The 16,008-nt window shown below is 37.2% G+C and overlaps 1 protein-coding gene across 2 annotated transcripts; it reads left to right on the top strand.

Annotated features, from left to right (window-relative positions):
• Positions 1-1,602: 1,602 nt before the first annotated feature.
• Positions 1,603-7,284, top strand: LOC116192395 (sulfite exporter TauE/SafE family protein 3-like). Of its 2 annotated transcripts, none has more exons than XM_031520937.1 (12): positions 1,603-2,371; positions 3,089-3,248; positions 4,137-4,337; positions 4,413-4,477; positions 4,723-4,750; positions 4,852-4,916; positions 5,023-5,109; positions 5,198-5,242; positions 5,406-5,633; positions 6,058-6,151; positions 6,268-6,408; positions 6,885-7,284. In XM_031520937.1, exons 1-12 carry the CDS (start codon positions 2,150-2,152, stop codon positions 6,968-6,970), a joined length of 1,422 nt encoding a protein of 473 aa, XP_031376797.1. In that variant the 5' UTR covers positions 1,603-2,149; the 3' UTR covers positions 6,971-7,284. The 2 variants fall into 2 exon arrangements, with proteins under 2 accessions (XP_031376797.1, XP_031376796.1); XM_031520936.1 differs by having other exon boundaries at positions 1,606-2,371; positions 5,198-5,248; positions 5,412-5,633.
• The last annotated feature ends 8,724 nt before the right edge of the window (positions 7,285-16,008 follow it).

The following is a 16,008-nucleotide window of genomic DNA, read 5'->3' as shown; positions in this document are numbered from 1 at the left end:
TTGATATCTTAATAACTCATAATGAATAATAATTTATACGGATCTTGCGGCTGAGAACATTTTATTTGAATTATGTTATAAACTCCGATACGATATATCTGATTCTTTTGCATAGATATTGTTATAATCATTCTAATATGAATATATTTATGCAAGTCTGGCTCGAATATTTTTTGTCCATCTTAGCCCAACGATAACAAATTTCTCTTTTTCTTAAAGAAGCTTGGGAATTATTTCAAAACTTGTAGAAAAAATATAATTGAAAAGCCAAATATTCGTTCAATCCTCTTTTGCGAAGAAATTGAAATGGGGAAAAATTGGCGTAGATTTTTTATTTTGGCCACCTGTGAGCACAACTACAAGGTGGCTAATTAAGAACAGGTGTGGACTACCAATTCTTTCTCATTCAAATAAGAGCAATTCTATCCAAAGAAAAGAAAATTACTCGAACAAAAAGAAAAGAAAATTTTAAAAGAAAAGGGAATATTAAATGAAATTAACCATATTTTGATAATTAATAATAATAATAATAATCACAAATTTTGACATGTGATGATAAGATTGTAAGAAGTCGCTGTCAATCGTCTTGTCACACACAGTCTCATGCGAAATCTTCTCCGAGCTGATGCACCCCATACACATGATGATTATTTCTTCGCTCATTTTCTTCTTCTTCTTTTATTTTTTTAACCGAATTTTTTTCTTTAATTTCTTTTTTTGCGGTGGTTTTCTTTTTGTTTTTTGTTTTGGGGTGAGGGTGATTCTCTAGTTTTTATCATTTAAAATTTTCAGTTACACAAGCCTAATAATGAAGATGAAAAGAAGAAAAAAAAGGATGACCGTAACAACGCGTATTCTTTTAGTAATTAAGAAATTTCATATTCGATACTCGTTATAAAACTATTCGTATCTTTTTATTAGATACTAAAATTTTTATTATATTAGTCCTATGAGATTTCCTTATAACAAAAAAAAAGGAAAAAAATGCATACGAGAGGTCCCATTAATTAAATTTGGAATCTCATAATTTTATGCGAGATTAAATATGACCATGAAAGTAGAAATATATATATATATATATATTTACCTATATGGAATTAGGTCAATTAAATTTAAAATTTCTTGAATCCATGCGAAGATATATTTGATATTACACCCACTTCGACATTCTTTTTTTCGTACTTTTGATGAAATCCACCTTAGCTCGAGCTGAAGTACCTAGTAGCGTCTTTAATTTGTTGACTAAACTAATTTTCGATTGGATAATAACTTTTTCGAAACGTGAGATACTTTCAATGACTTGAGTAAATACTATATTATATTCTCTGAAATTTATTCAATGTCCATTCTGATATTCAGATATTTAAAAAATTTCGACTAATTCAGTTTGAATCAGATCGACATACTAAAAGATATAATTCTTTCCGTATGAATTTTTTTCATTTTTAAAATTCGAACTCGAGATCACTTAAAGCGAATAAATATCGAATTACTGAAACCAAATGAGGGTTTGTTATTTTTTTTCATTTGGATTTTAAAAACCCAGGAAGAGGGAGAATCTCTTCTTCTCTCTATCAATCAACCAATCTCTGTGTCTATAAAAGAGCTTCTGCTTCGCTTTTCTCGAGAAACCCAAACAAAAATTTCTCGGGATATCCCTCCCACTCCCCTCCGCCTTTTGTTTGCTTCATCCCATCCTACTCTTCCGCTCTCCTTCTTGTTCTTCTTCTTCTTCGGCATATTCCAGGTACTTGGCTACGCCGGTTGCCGGGCCGTTGAAGATTCAGAGCTTCATTCTTGCTCCGTTTTCTCTTCTCTGCTAGTTCTGGAACTGCCGTTGAAGGGCACATTCCTTTGCTCGGGTTCTCTCTTGCTCATCTGAACTTTGAGGGAGAGACACATAGCGAGAAAGGGAGGCAGGGAGGGAGACTCTGTAGGTGAAATTAGTGTGAATTCCGTTGTTACCTCAGGGAACTCCGCTCCGCTGTTCCCGTAAGGCGATCTCGCCTTATCCTTCCCGCAGAATCAGTTTCCGAGCTGCCACCGAGCTCGAAGCAGTAATCTGCTCTTAGAAAAGGCATCCGTTCCTGGAAGCAGGAAGGTACTTGTGAAATTTTGCCTCCACGAGAGAGAAACAAGGATTCTGGAGATGGGTTTGTGCGGAGCGAGGCAGAGGATGTTGAGATCAGCTCCAGTGATATTCCTTCACCTCGTATTTGCCGTCTTCGTTGCTTCTGCGGAGAGAAGCTTAAAGCTGGGAGCTTCGGGAGGGAATGGAACAGAGGAAACCGTCTCGGTTTCGGGTTTCCTCCACAAAGCTGTGAATTTCTTGTGGCAATCGGACGAGACGGGTTATCACCATGTCTGGCCGGTAATTTAGCACTCAACTCTTCTTCGCTTTATAATGTTATGCCCTGTACTTGTTTTTTGTGATGCGTGGTTTAAATTTGAGTTTAGGCTTCTATTGTTTCTCTTGCATTGAATTTGCTCCGATGATGTCATGATGGATATCGGGATTCAAATCTGTGCACCTATCTGCTATCAGATATAGGCGGATCACTGTTAGGTGTGGGATCTAATCTTTCATTTGATGGTAGAGACACTGCAGCCAGCTATTAAAAATGTTACCAATCGCAACATTCTGTGTCAGAAAAATTGTGTATACGACTCACTCGGGTAATTCGTAATTTGAAGGGGTTAAATGCAGCTGAAGCTTTTGTGAGAAACAGGAGCCTTTTGCAAGCACAAGTTGAATCTTTGTCCATTTGAATTTTGATGCCCCAGATACTCAAAATGTGTCGTTATCCTTTGGCGCATGACAACAGTGCCCTGATGATTCAGGGGATGATGAGTAGCTGTTCGTCACAATTTTTAATTGCAGTAATCTTCTATAGTAAATAAAAAAAGGCAAAAAGTGTTGAATAAATCTGAGGTGATTGAGGCAGCTGCTTTTATCTTATCCCAGCTTTGAACTCATTTTGGAATGTTGGATTATCGATGAGGCACAGGATTAACATAGCAGCTGTATCATATGCTCTCCTTTAACTGTTGGAATTATGAGACTGACTTGGTGAATTTCTCCTTGCAGGATATGAAATTTGGTTGGCGTATTATTGTTGGAACAATAATAGGGTTCTTTGGAGCAGCTTTTGGTAGTGTAGGTGGGGTTGGTGGCGGCGGCATTTTTGTTCCCATGCTTAGCCTAATTATAGGGTTTGACCCGAAGTCAGCAACAGCTATATCAAAATGTAAGGACAAATTTTATTTTTCTTCTTCTATGATTTAGAGAAGAAATCTCAACCTTTTGGCACATGCATGTTTTGAGTCGCCAATAGAGGGATTGTTTTGTGTCGTCATATGGTTTCCTGTGACTGTCATCCTTGCATTCCCCAACAAGAAATAAAAAGGTTTTCTATTGCCAACTTTGGAAGGGCAGATTATTTGTTTCTGTAAATCAAAATGTCAAACGTGGACCTCAGGAAGGAATTCATTTATGTCGCCCGACCCGACATTGTTTTAGAAAATATTAAACTCATTATGTTTAATATGTGTGCAATATGATTTCAAAGCAATAGCCTTTTCCCCCTTTTTCCGGTGGAACTTTTTTTTGGTGGAATAGCCTTTTCCCCCTTTAAATCTAAATTCAGCAATTAAGCGTTCTCTTTTAGCTAAGTATATTTTCGTGGCATTTATGGAACTAACAGAAGCATCTATACATAAGTTTCTTTTACCTGATGAAAATAAATAGATCTCAAAATTACTGCTTATCTTCATGGGGGTTGTGACCCCAGAAGTAGGTTCAACCAATGATAAAGTAAGAAAAATTGTAGGTTCGCCTAAAACCACATCTATAGGAAAAGTGTACAGAATTTGTAAAACTGGTAAGCTGTCCTCATGGAACAAGTTTCTGCATGAGTTGATTAACCCTGTGATGGCATGTTATTGCTTTTTTATATAATTAGATTGCTTTCCTTTTTTGTTGAGCTGAAAAATTTTATGTCCGGTATTATAGATTTTCTAATCGAGCCATAATTGTATTTTGTTGAGCTAATTCAGTATGAAAGTATTTACATGGAACTCGCTTCATTAATGCAAGGATTGGAGAAAGTCCTAACTGGTGTTTGCTAATTTGTCAGGTATGATCATGGGTGCTGCAGGATCAACAGTTTATTACAACCTTAAGCTGAGGCATCCTACCATAGATATGCCTATTATAGATTATGACTTAGCCCTGCTCATCCAACCAATGCTCATGCTCGGGATTAGTATTGGAGTAGCTTTCAACGTGATATTTGCTGACTGGATGGTCACTGTGTTGCTTATCATTCTCTTCATAGGTAAATTTTACCACTGTAATATTCTTGTTAGTTTCTGTTAATGGAATTTAATTACTGAATGCTTAAAATATGCAGGCACATCCACAAAGGCATTCTTCAAAGGTGTTGAGACATGGAAAAAGGAAAGTTTATTGAAAAAGGTATATTACTCTACGTCTTCTATCTCATACCATTTCCATATATATTCTGTCATCTGATGTCCTTTAAGCCATTCTATTTCTGGGTTGAGGTTTTGTTTGAACTTTGATGATATGCATCTGGCAAATCTTCAAGTTTAGGAGGATAATTGGAATAATGGTTTAGATAGCGTATGCTGTATGTGGCTTCTAATTGCTACTGTTCTAAACCTTTTCTTTTTAATTTTTTTTTAATCTAATAATTGCAGGAAGCTGTCAAGCAATTGGAGTCCAACGGTAAAGTTTAAACTCTATCAACTTTCGTTAGCTAGTAAATTGGTGGTATTCTTTGTTAGTATCAGCTTTTAAACCCACTAGGACTACTTTTATTTGTTCAGGTAATGGAAATGCAGAAGTAGAATACAAGGCGCTCCCTAGTGGACCTCAGCAGGAGGAACCAGAGGTAGTCACCTTACTACATTCCAGCTTCTTAATAAGCTATATATATATATATATTATATGTAAATATATATATTTTTCCTGAATCCCACTCTCTGATTTTGTTGCAGGTTGGAGTTCTTGAGAATGTTTACTGGAAAGAACTTGGGCTGCTCGTCTTTGTGTGGGTGGCGTTCCTTGCTCTGCAGATTGCTAAGGTTTGCTTGCCTTTCTGTATTCTCTAGTTTCTCTAGAGTCTCATACATCGAGTTCCACTGATGGGAGAAATTTTTTTCATATTGACAGGAGAAGACATCTAATTGTTCAATATCATACTGGGTAATAAACTTGATGCAGGTTAGTTTTCTTGCCCAGAATGTGCTTGTTATAAATGTTATTCTATATCTCTTTTCATGTTAAAAAGTTGAATGCAAGATTTCACTCTGGAGTTGGCAACTGAATGGGGCACATCTATAATTTTGATATTTGAATTCTGAGGCATCATTTGCATTTTATGCAGATTCCAGTTTCTTTTGGGGTGTCCCTTTACGAGGCAGTTAGCTTGTACAAGGGAAAAAGAAAGATAGCCTCCAAGGGAGATCAGGGCAGTAACCTCAAAGTGTATCAGCTTGCACTTTACTGTACCTGCGGTGTGCTTGCTGGAGTAGTTGGAGGCCTGCTCGGCTTAGGTGGAGGTTTCATTATGGGTCCACTTTTCTTGGAGCTGGGAATTCCTCCTCAAGTGAGTCATTTTTTTTTTCTCATATTAATAAAGAACTAGAAGATATGTCTTAAATACACCATACAACTAGGCTGATTGCACCAAACTATCAGCTCCTTCATTGCCATCACCTCCCATTAACCTCTATTTATTTGTTGTCAAGCTCTGACCCTTCTGTGCAAACAATGAAAATAGTGCTTGATCACAAATTATTGCAAATAATTTCAGACGGCCCCAAAAAGTTCTTACATGTTTATTACTCTGATGCATTAGATAGGGCGAGCGCCATTACAATGCATGTGGAACATAGATATGAAACGTTAGTTGCCTTTCACATGGGCCAATGAAGGCAGAAAATAAAGATTCTTCCACTTTGAATAGGTATTGTCGAAAGTGTTGACCCAAATCCTGAGTCCTTTACCCATGTCTTCTCATTGCTCTGCAGGTCTCAAGTGCCACGGCAACATTTGCAATGACCTTCTCATCATCGATGTCTGTTGTGGAATACTATCTTCTCAAACGGTTCCCTGTCCCTTATGGTAAGTGAAGAGGTGATGCTATACGAATTGTTGCTTTGTAGCTCATGTTGGATTTAGTTTCAAAATTGCATGTCTTCACCACCCTCTTCTGATGGTGATCGTAAAATTTTATGCAGCATTGTACTTAGTTATTGTGGCTACCATTGCTGCGGTGATAGGGCAACATGTTGTCAGGAAGCTCATCATTCTACTCGGAAGGGCTTCACTTATAATATTTATTCTGGCCCTCACAATATTTGTCAGTGCTCTCTCTCTTGGTGAGTGCTCATTCTTAATTAACTCCGTTCATGTATATTATGTGTACATTTATATGTATCTTCCCTTTTGATTCTGTTTGTGCGATATATTGGAGGACATCTCCACTTTTTGCCTTCTTTCCTGACCTGTTTAGGAATCAATGAAGTTCTTCATGCTTCGCCTAAAATACATCTTCTGAATGTAGTTCCCTTAGCATATAACTTTGATCTTCTATGCTTGCCAAGGAAAAGGAAATGTAGTAGTTAAATAGTTTTTGCATAGTGATTTCCCAGAAAACTTGGAACCAATGCCTTCAACAAACTTTTTGATGCAACTTCGTGTTTCCCTACATAAATGAAAAAGCAAAAGCTTTTTGACAACCTTTCCTACTTTTGTTGCATAGAGACATTACTTATTCTATTCCATTTTCTTTGCCCTCCTGGTTTAGGAAAGTGATCTCAGATGACTTACGAGTTTCTTTTGCATCTTTATACAGGTGGTGTTGGGATATCAAACATGGTTGGGAAGATTCAAAGGCATGAGTACATGGGATTTGAGAATCTCTGCAAGTACAACGCGTAGTCTCATCAATTCATTCTCATCGGATTTTTTTGTTCTCTTTTTTGTTTCCCATCTTTTTATTTTATTTACTTGTCATATATTGATGCCTTGTAGCATGTCTTGGCATCGTTAAATTCCCCCCCCGGTAGATGTGGAAAGTCACGTTTGTAGTTCAATGTGCTAATTTCCAACACCCCAATGTTTTTTAGATGAAAAATTCACTTTTCCTTCTTGTTTCAGATGAAAATTGTCTTGTGGGTTCGAAATAATTGCAGAAAACATTCTTGCAAGTATCACTTTTTTGGTCTTCATTGAACTGGTTACTATCAATTAAATCTCATATGTTGAGCTTGATTCGTGCTTGAGGTAGAGTGACGTCAACTTGAGATTTGCTTGAATTTGGGTTTGCCCCATTTTGGGGCACTGGAGGAAATCAAGTTGACTGGGAGTCGAGTCATTTTCAATCTGATGGTGCCATCGGGGCACCGGAGGAAATCCAGTGCCCTTGTTATGTAAAATGTTAGTGTTAAGTCCTTTCTTGCTGTTATTATATGTTTTTTACTTTAAAAATTAGATTGAAAAATCAAACAACATAAAAAATAAAAAAAAAGATGGACGAAGGGAGAGGAAATGCCTCGACAATGTTGCTACGGGGTGGTGGTCACTTACGGTAGTCACTATTATCCCATAATCATTTGATATGATTAAACAGTTCAAGAAGTAGTACCCTTGTAAGTGGATAAGATCTCCTTTTTTATTGTACCATATTCATCTTTGGTGGCTCGCCTCTAGCTATGAGTGTGCACCACGAGGTCTCAGCGTCCTCTGGTGACATCGCCTAATGCAGCAGTGGTCAGTGGAGCCTCAACCGCCTCCTTTTTTTTTTTTTATTGTATCATTTCCATCTTCTTTTTTTTTAATAGTTTTTAGCTTCATTTTTTTGTACTTTTTTCAAAATAAATAATTTTTTAAAATAAGAATTTTATGTAATGTGAGCGTTATTTAGTAAAAAATAAATATATGATCCTAAAAAGAAAAATTTCCAAAAGTTATGACCTCAATTGGTACTTTTACTGAAAAATAATTTGGTCAAATAAGTGAATGGAGTTAAGTGTATATTTTCTCAACAAATGGGGTTAAGTGTTATTTTTCTAAACTCTAAGGGAGGTGAGTGCATTTTACCCTAAAAATTATAAAAAGAATAAAATGTTAAGGCTTCTAAGGAAATTAGGCAACACGTGGTTGATCAACTCTCCAAATTCTTGTACATAACTCAACCTATTAATAATATCTTCATTAAATTTTTGTAAAAAATCAATCAACTCAAATATAGGTATGCACAAACAAAGAAATAATAAATCAATGTCCACGCTCCTTTCCTCTTCTTTTTTTCAGCCCCATCACACCATACGCCCCTGCGCCCACGCAAGACATTTTGTATTTTCTTTTCTGTATTTTACACTAATTCCGTTTATACTGGATAAAATTTTTCAAGATTTTGGATTACGGTTGAGAAAGAAATATTAGGGCCGAGGATTTTCAGGCTTTGAACTAGCAGAGACTTTCAAATGATGTAGCATGATATGGAAACGATTACTTCTGATAAATTGGACTGAGGCTTCCTACAAGAGGACTTATGCAAGCAAGGATTCGATATATCTATCTATCCATTATAGTAATTTAAACTCTTTCAATGAGAACCTTTCATTTGAGCGGTCAGGAATTTCCATGTGGGTAATATGAGTAAATTCTTAGCTCACGATTAATCATATATTCACGTTTCCAACATTAATGAGTTTTGGTTGTCTACTTTTGCTTTATTTGCACCAAAAAATTCTTTATAAATACATCTAACAAATATTTTAAATCAAAATTCCTAAATATGTTAGTCCCATGAATTTACCAAGGCAAAAGAAATTATTAAATGTAAAATAAAAAATTTCTTCAAAATCAGAATTTCTTAAAAGTTTTTTTAATGAAGGGCCAAAAAAACTATTAAGTATAAATAAAATAAATTCATTAATTTAAGATAAAGTGATTTGATAATGTAATTTTTCAATCTCCATTTAAATAATGATAAGACCCAAATTCTCTTATTATGAGTATATTCTGATGTCATTTTATTGAACTTTTGTATTTTACAATTACCTTCTCTTTAAATATATTTCAGTTGTCTTTATCAAATTTAATAATTTAAATTTCATAAATTCAATTTACCAAAGATAAACTTAAAAAATGGAACTGTGGGTGCTTGCGCAAAGCGCAGACTGGGGATTAGTATAAAATTAAATGAGACAGAAGAAAATTCAAGGAACCCAACTGGGCCATGACCCAACCAACTGGTCCGCGTGATGACCACAGCACTGTCCAATGACCGTGTCCAAGTACAATCTACCATGTGTCAATGTTCCACCTTTACATATGTTTATTTCTAATTTTTAAATTAATGAAAGGTGTATGGACGTTGGATATGTAAGTTGGGTCCTCTACTGGTGTTTAAGTCGGGATGGGAGTCGCCATTACCTATTTAAGGTTGTAGGAATTTTGGACCAGTAAGTTGCCCGAATTTAAGGAGGTACGTGATACTATACCACCTAGATCTTTATTATTCTATCTTGAATAGAATATGGATTCGGGAGTTCTATTATATACGGCCTTCAACCCGTACACTCTTTCGGCATTCTACTTGCAGATGGGTTTGCCGATTTCTCTTATTAGTCGAGTGATTAACGTCAATCTACATTTCTCACGTAATCCTAAGTCAAATCGAATTGATTGGGCTCGCTTAGACATGTGATTTTTATATGTACTTGTATGGACCTTATATGGGCCCATGTGCGTGTGATCATCTAATTCTTCTGGCATGCTTCTTTATTGATTTTTTCATGTGATGGACCTTTAAACAAGGTGCACCTCATATAGGCCCAAGCCCATTTATTTCTATTTCAACTGTGTATTTTTCTAACTATTAACCCATAGCTTCTTTTCCTTAATTTTCCATCTCCATGAGTATATTTCTAATCATCTTATTTGTCCCTAACATATCCAACCAAGCCTTTCTCATTCGATTATCCCGTGATCGCTCGGTCCTTCATTAATTCTTTAGCTCCTCCTCACCTTTTCTCCAATTGAATTTGATTGTTTTCTCGAAATCGTGAAAAAACCAGGTTTTCCATTGGGCTAAAAAATAATTTTCATTTTAATTTTTGAAATGGGATCGGGGAAGGTTCTCGGGCCAGTCCAAGGGCCGAATGGGCCTCTCGGTCCGGATTGGGAACTGGTGAGCCAACCAGCTCGCCGGTTAAGTTCCCGCTAACCTAAATGTCTCAATTGGGCCGGGATTGAACTGTTCGGGCCTGTGGTGGCTTAACAATCCCGTTCTCGAGCTAGTATTTCTCTCCTTGGCTTGATTTTGTCTCAATATTTGTGGCAAATAGGTTTAGGTTTGATCCCACAACACATTTTACCAATTTTAGTCGAGTTTACGTGATTTTATCATATTCTTGTGAGATCCAATCTAATAACGACTTAAATCATCAACCTTAACTCACAATGGTCATCACATAATCATGGATTCATCGATAAACATCATGGAAGAGATTATATGTTAGAAATCAAAATCAATCCAACCATATATATCCTTCTTGGAATAACCTCATTTGACACAAATCAACATGGATTCGAACTTAAAATCAACATCATCCAACTTGAACCTACTTGTTTGCATTCGGCCATTATTAGAAAACCCTAGATCGAACGCAGCGGAAATAGAAATTACGTCTTTTAAAATTTTAGTTTAATCTCATCAAATACGACCGTAATATAAATCGATCTAGCAAACACTTCCTTCGAGATAGATAACAAGAAAATGATCCAAGATGGGTTTACCTTGTCTTACCCTTAGAACCGATCGGATTGTAATAAGCTGTTCAAGTTAGTTCGTACACACGAACGATTACTCGCCAAGAGAATCCTCCACACAAACCTAGGAACCCTAGTCTGCGGTCACCAAGACGATCGGAGCTTCACGGACACAAAGAGGGAGTCGGGGCGGTCAAGGAGCAAAGGATGCCTGAGGGAAGGTCAAGGATTGCCGCGGTTTGCCTCAGGTGGGAGCTAGTCATGGTCGGTTCTTAGGGTTTGGGTTGGCCGAATTTCTATCTCTCTCTCACTGAACGGCTCGCTCGATTGATCTTCGATCAACTAGTTACGCAAGACGACTATATCTATATATAGAGTCTTGACATAATCCTAAGGACTAAATAGTCATTATTAATTAATCCTTATTAATTAATTAATCACTATTAAGTCCTTGCATTTTAAGTTATCTAATAACGTGCCTCACAAGCCATACAAGTAAAAGACCATAATGTCCTTGACTAGAACTTCCATTTATAGACCATCTATTTTATAAAACTTTTTAAATAAGGAAACTATTGTATTTCCTCATATGGACACACCCACAATTCGGTATTGACTTCGAGATATGCTAGCACCCCTGCAATCACATTGAAAGTCGTATCCGATAATCGATCTCTAATTAAGTGCCTTAATTAAAATCGATTCGATCTTGGATTTCACGCGTCCTATTGTGTGTGATTTACAAGGTTCATCATTGCGAGGCAATGGGATTATAAACATCAACTCTTTGACACTACTAGAAATTCTTTCCGAAACCAAAAGCAAAAATCCCAAAATGCCCTTCAACTCCCAAAGGTTATGAGTGACACATAACAGCATATCATGATAATCCTAATAGTGATGAATGCATGATTAATACAATAAAATGAACCAATGACTATACATCATATACATGCATGTCCCTTTACTATAAAATCCCGATCTAGCTAGAGTCATGGTAAATATCAAACTCTATAGCCGATCATATGAATCTATGATTTCCATTCTTAGATCGATATGACTTAAAAGTGAAACTCCTTCATGTTTAAGCTCAACTGCTTTGGCCAAAGACTACTTGATCTAGAATCAAACTCATATCCATAGGATCATTTTCCCACTTACTCAGGTTAGTAAATCCCGTTTTGATCGGTCACTTGTCTCCATATATAACTAACTAAGACCACACCTACCGGATACCCATGCAAAGCACAAGCATATAAGCAACAACAAATCGTAATCACCTATATATGAGGCAATTGTGCCATCTTAGGTCTAAGAACTATATACAACAGTATAGTCTAGATAATATTCATTGACAATAGTGAAGATACTATGTGAATAATATCTATACATCATGTTCGACCCACTTATCACATAAGTGTCGACCTGTTTGCCTAACAACCGTTGTCATATAGCATGAGACTCACTACTCCATTTTCATTAGTGTCTATATACTAATCACGGATACATACAAAGATGACGATCTATCTGGAGAGATAATGCCTAGTTAAATCTCTTACGATCGTGAATAGTTTAAAGATATTCTTATCAAACTACTCCGTCACTCATATTATTAACTCTTTAAGAATGAAGCATTCAAAATATCTTAAGCACTTTATTCTAATAAACATAGACAATCTATGAATAATATAATAAACTTCATGGCCATTAAGGGAATTATACGAATACATAAACTAGGCTCTAGAGCATATCACTAACAATCTCCCACTTGCATTAGAGCCACTCATTACTATATCTAAGACTCATCTTCTCAAGATGTTTCTCTAGTTGTTGTTGCATCATAGCCTTCGTGAGCGGATCAATAACATTGTCTACTGAAGCTACTTTCTGTACATCTACATTGCCCCTCCTGATAATTTCCCTAATGATGTGATATCTCCTCTTAATATGTTTGGACTTTTGATGTGACCTCGGTTCTTTTGCCTGAGCGATCGCTCCAGTATTGTCACAGTAAAGCTCTACTGGTAATGATATGGAGGGAACAACACTTAGCTCTCTCATAAATTTCCTTCGGTGCATTAGATGCAGTGATATACTCAGCCTCTATAATGGAATCTGTAGTCGTTTCTTGCTTGGAACTCTTCCAGCTAAGTGCACCTCCATTACAGGTGAATATATAACTTGAGATAGACTTTCTATAATCCACAACTAATTTAGAATCTGTAAACCTGTCCAATCTCAGTTCACCTCCTCCATATACTAGAACCATATCCTTAGTTCTTCTCAAGTACTTAAGGATGTTCTTGACAGCAGTCCAGTGATCAGGTTCTGTATTGGATTGATACCTACTAGTCACACAACAGCATACGCGATATCCAGCCTTGTACACAATATAACATACATCAGGCTACCTATAGCAGAAGCATAGGACACCATGCCGTCTTCTCTCTCTCCTTAGGAGTCTTGGGAGACATCGCTTTGGAAAGATGGATACCGTGTCTCATAAGGAGCAGTCCTCTTCTGGAATCTTGCATGTTGAATCTTTTCGCTACCTTATCCAGAGACAAGGCTTAGGATAGACCTATCAATCTCTTTGGTCTGTCTCTATAGATCCGAATACCCAAAATATAGGTCGCTTTTCCCAAATCCTTCATGGAGAAAGTCTTAGACAACCAAACCTTTACAGAAGTATGCATAATAACATCATTACCCATTAGCAGAATATCATCCACGTATAATATAAGAAAAACGATCATGCTCCCACTAGCCTTCTTATATACACTTGGCTCATATTCGTTCTTGATGAAACAAAAAGTCTTTACGGCTTCATCAAAACATCGATTATAGCTCCTCGAGGCTTGCTTAAGACAATAAATGAATCTCTTAAACTTGTACACTTTAGACTTATCCTTGGATTCAAAACCCTTGGGTTGGTTAATGAATATGTCTTCCTCAATGTATCTATTAAGGAAAGTGGTATTGACATCCATCTGCCAAACCTCATAATCATAGTGCGCAGCAATAATTAGTAGTATCTTGATAGACTTCAGCATGGCTACAGGCAAGAAAGTATCATCATAGTCGATTCCTTGCCTCTGGCGATAATCTTTTGCTACTAGCCTGGCTTTATAGGTCTCCACCTTTCCATCAGCACCGATATTTCTCTTGAAGACCTACTTGTTTCCTATAGGTACTATACCTTCAGGAGGGTCAATAAGATCCCAGACTTGGCTCTTGCTCATGGAGTCCATCTCGTACTTCATAGCCTCCAGCCATTTAGAAGAATCTATATTTGATATACCTTCCTCATAAGTGGTAGGATCATCTTTGTACGGATCCGAATGTGGACTCTCATCGGGGCCCGCATGCGCGCCACCGAATCGCGCGGTTTGGGAGTATCCACCTTCCCGGGGATGCGTGACGAACACGCGTGAGAATGAGTCGCCACTTACCATTTTACGACCCGAAGGTCGAGGGCCGGTAAGTTACCCGGGTCTAGGGGTAGTGATATACCTAGTTTTGCTAAGGCATTGGTCTATGCGGAACCGGAAAGTCCGAGTTTGGGGGTTCACGTTACGTGTGGGCCTATATCCCGCACGCCATTTAGGTATTCTAGCTTGCTAAGCTTGCAGTTTTATTTCATTTACCGCGTGAATTAGGTTGCACTCAGCTTACACGTTTTGACATTGAAAATTCGGTGAACTAAACGATGTCGGTTGAGTAGCCGAGAGAGAAGTAAACCCGTATGTCGGGGAATCGGTTCACTATCTTGCGTTACAGATTATCAAACTATGATGGTTGAATTCCTACGTGAACCGGAACCGCAAGATCTTGGGATTACTCTTGTCAGGGAAAACATTGGACCGATTCGATTAATTCGACTCTCGGACCGTTTGCTCGCCAACTGGGATTCTTACAGAAAATAAATGTACAAAATAAAATCCTTACAATGCTATCAAAATACAACAAATTACAAATGGTCGAATCCCAATCAGTTCGCTTTCGGTTATTATTCCGCTCAGACTCACTATGAGTTCAATGAAACACCGAAAACTGAAATTCGACATGCGCTCTTAGTGAATAGGGTGTTGGACCCTAAGTGCAATGCGTCCTATGAGTCGGGCTCGACTCGCATGGACAAACAAGAGCACAAAAATAACAAACAACATACAGATAATAGACAATGTGTTTGTTATTGCCAAATGTACATGGATTAATAGATTATTAACCAAGGGGTATTTTTGCAAGCAAATGCCATATGTTAAATAGACAAACGTGTGCAAAACATTTTGCATTCGGCTTTGTATCAAGAACCTAACAGATATGATATCTGTAGTCAAGTTCTTTGTTTGTGGATTGCCTTTAAAATTGTTTTGTATTATGACACTGAAATTCCACTGAATTAACCAAACTCGTGTTTTAACTATAGATTTGGAACCTAGAGTTCCCCTAACCATTGTCTAGTGTTTGGTTAGGTCGAGTGAAAGGTTAATCAGCATTTTGCATGTTTTGTGACAGAGATAACCGTTCTAGTTACCCGAGTCTACGATAGGATAACATAAACTCATCAATGGATAAGAAAAGGCTTTGCAGATGAACCTTGCAGATGAACCTGCACTTGAATAGGTAGCCCGTCCTTATCCTGACACCGTAGTGTTTCTAGGGGTGTCGCTAAATTGTGAAAAGATGATTTTGCCATTTATTTGAAAATTATTTTCAGAAAAGGAAAACATCACAGTGCGGGCCACCTTGGCATGTCGCCGGTGTTGACCAATTCCTTGGATCTTCCAGGGTTACGTAAGAACCCCGAAAAAGTCAAAGAAACGGTCGATCTAATCGGAAGTGATCTAGAAAGATCTTTTGTATCCTAACCTGAGTTACCTGAAATCAGGTATAAACTCAAGTTGAGACACACAAGTCCTTTCTAGACGTCCGTGCTACATCGGACTGCGCGTTTCGGGTTTTGAAATAAACAAGTTTTGAAAAGGGCATTAACGTCATTTGACAACTCATTGATGCGAGTTATCAGTTAATTACCAATTCATACAAAACTTATTAGTGCCAAGTGGGTTTAATCATGTGAGCGTCCCGATTAACCCGTTTGTCATTTTATACCTTAAAATTAAATGCCGACTGCAGTAAATGTGTGGGTTACAGACAATCAGATAGATCATGAAATGATCCACTAAATGAAGTCT

Source organism: Punica granatum, chromosome 1 (genome assembly GCF_007655135.1).
Source record: "Punica granatum isolate Tunisia-2019 chromosome 1, ASM765513v2, whole genome shotgun sequence".
Lineage (NCBI taxonomy): Eukaryota > Viridiplantae > Streptophyta > Magnoliopsida > Myrtales > Lythraceae > Punica > Punica granatum.
This window is presented reverse-complemented; position numbering and strand designations above follow the sequence as displayed.

Coding starts and splice junctions, on each gene's coding strand:
- LOC116192395 (XM_031520937.1), top strand. CDS start 2,150: ATGGGTTTGTGCGGAGCGAGGCAGAGGATGTTGAGATCAGCTCCAGTG. Junction 3,249..4,136: donor AGCAACAGCTATATCAAAAT/GTAAGGACAAAT, acceptor CTAATTTGTCAG/GTATGATCATGGGTGCTGCA. Junction 4,478..4,722: donor AGGAAAGTTTATTGAAAAAG/GTATATTACTCT, acceptor TAATAATTGCAG/GAAGCTGTCAAGCAATTGGA.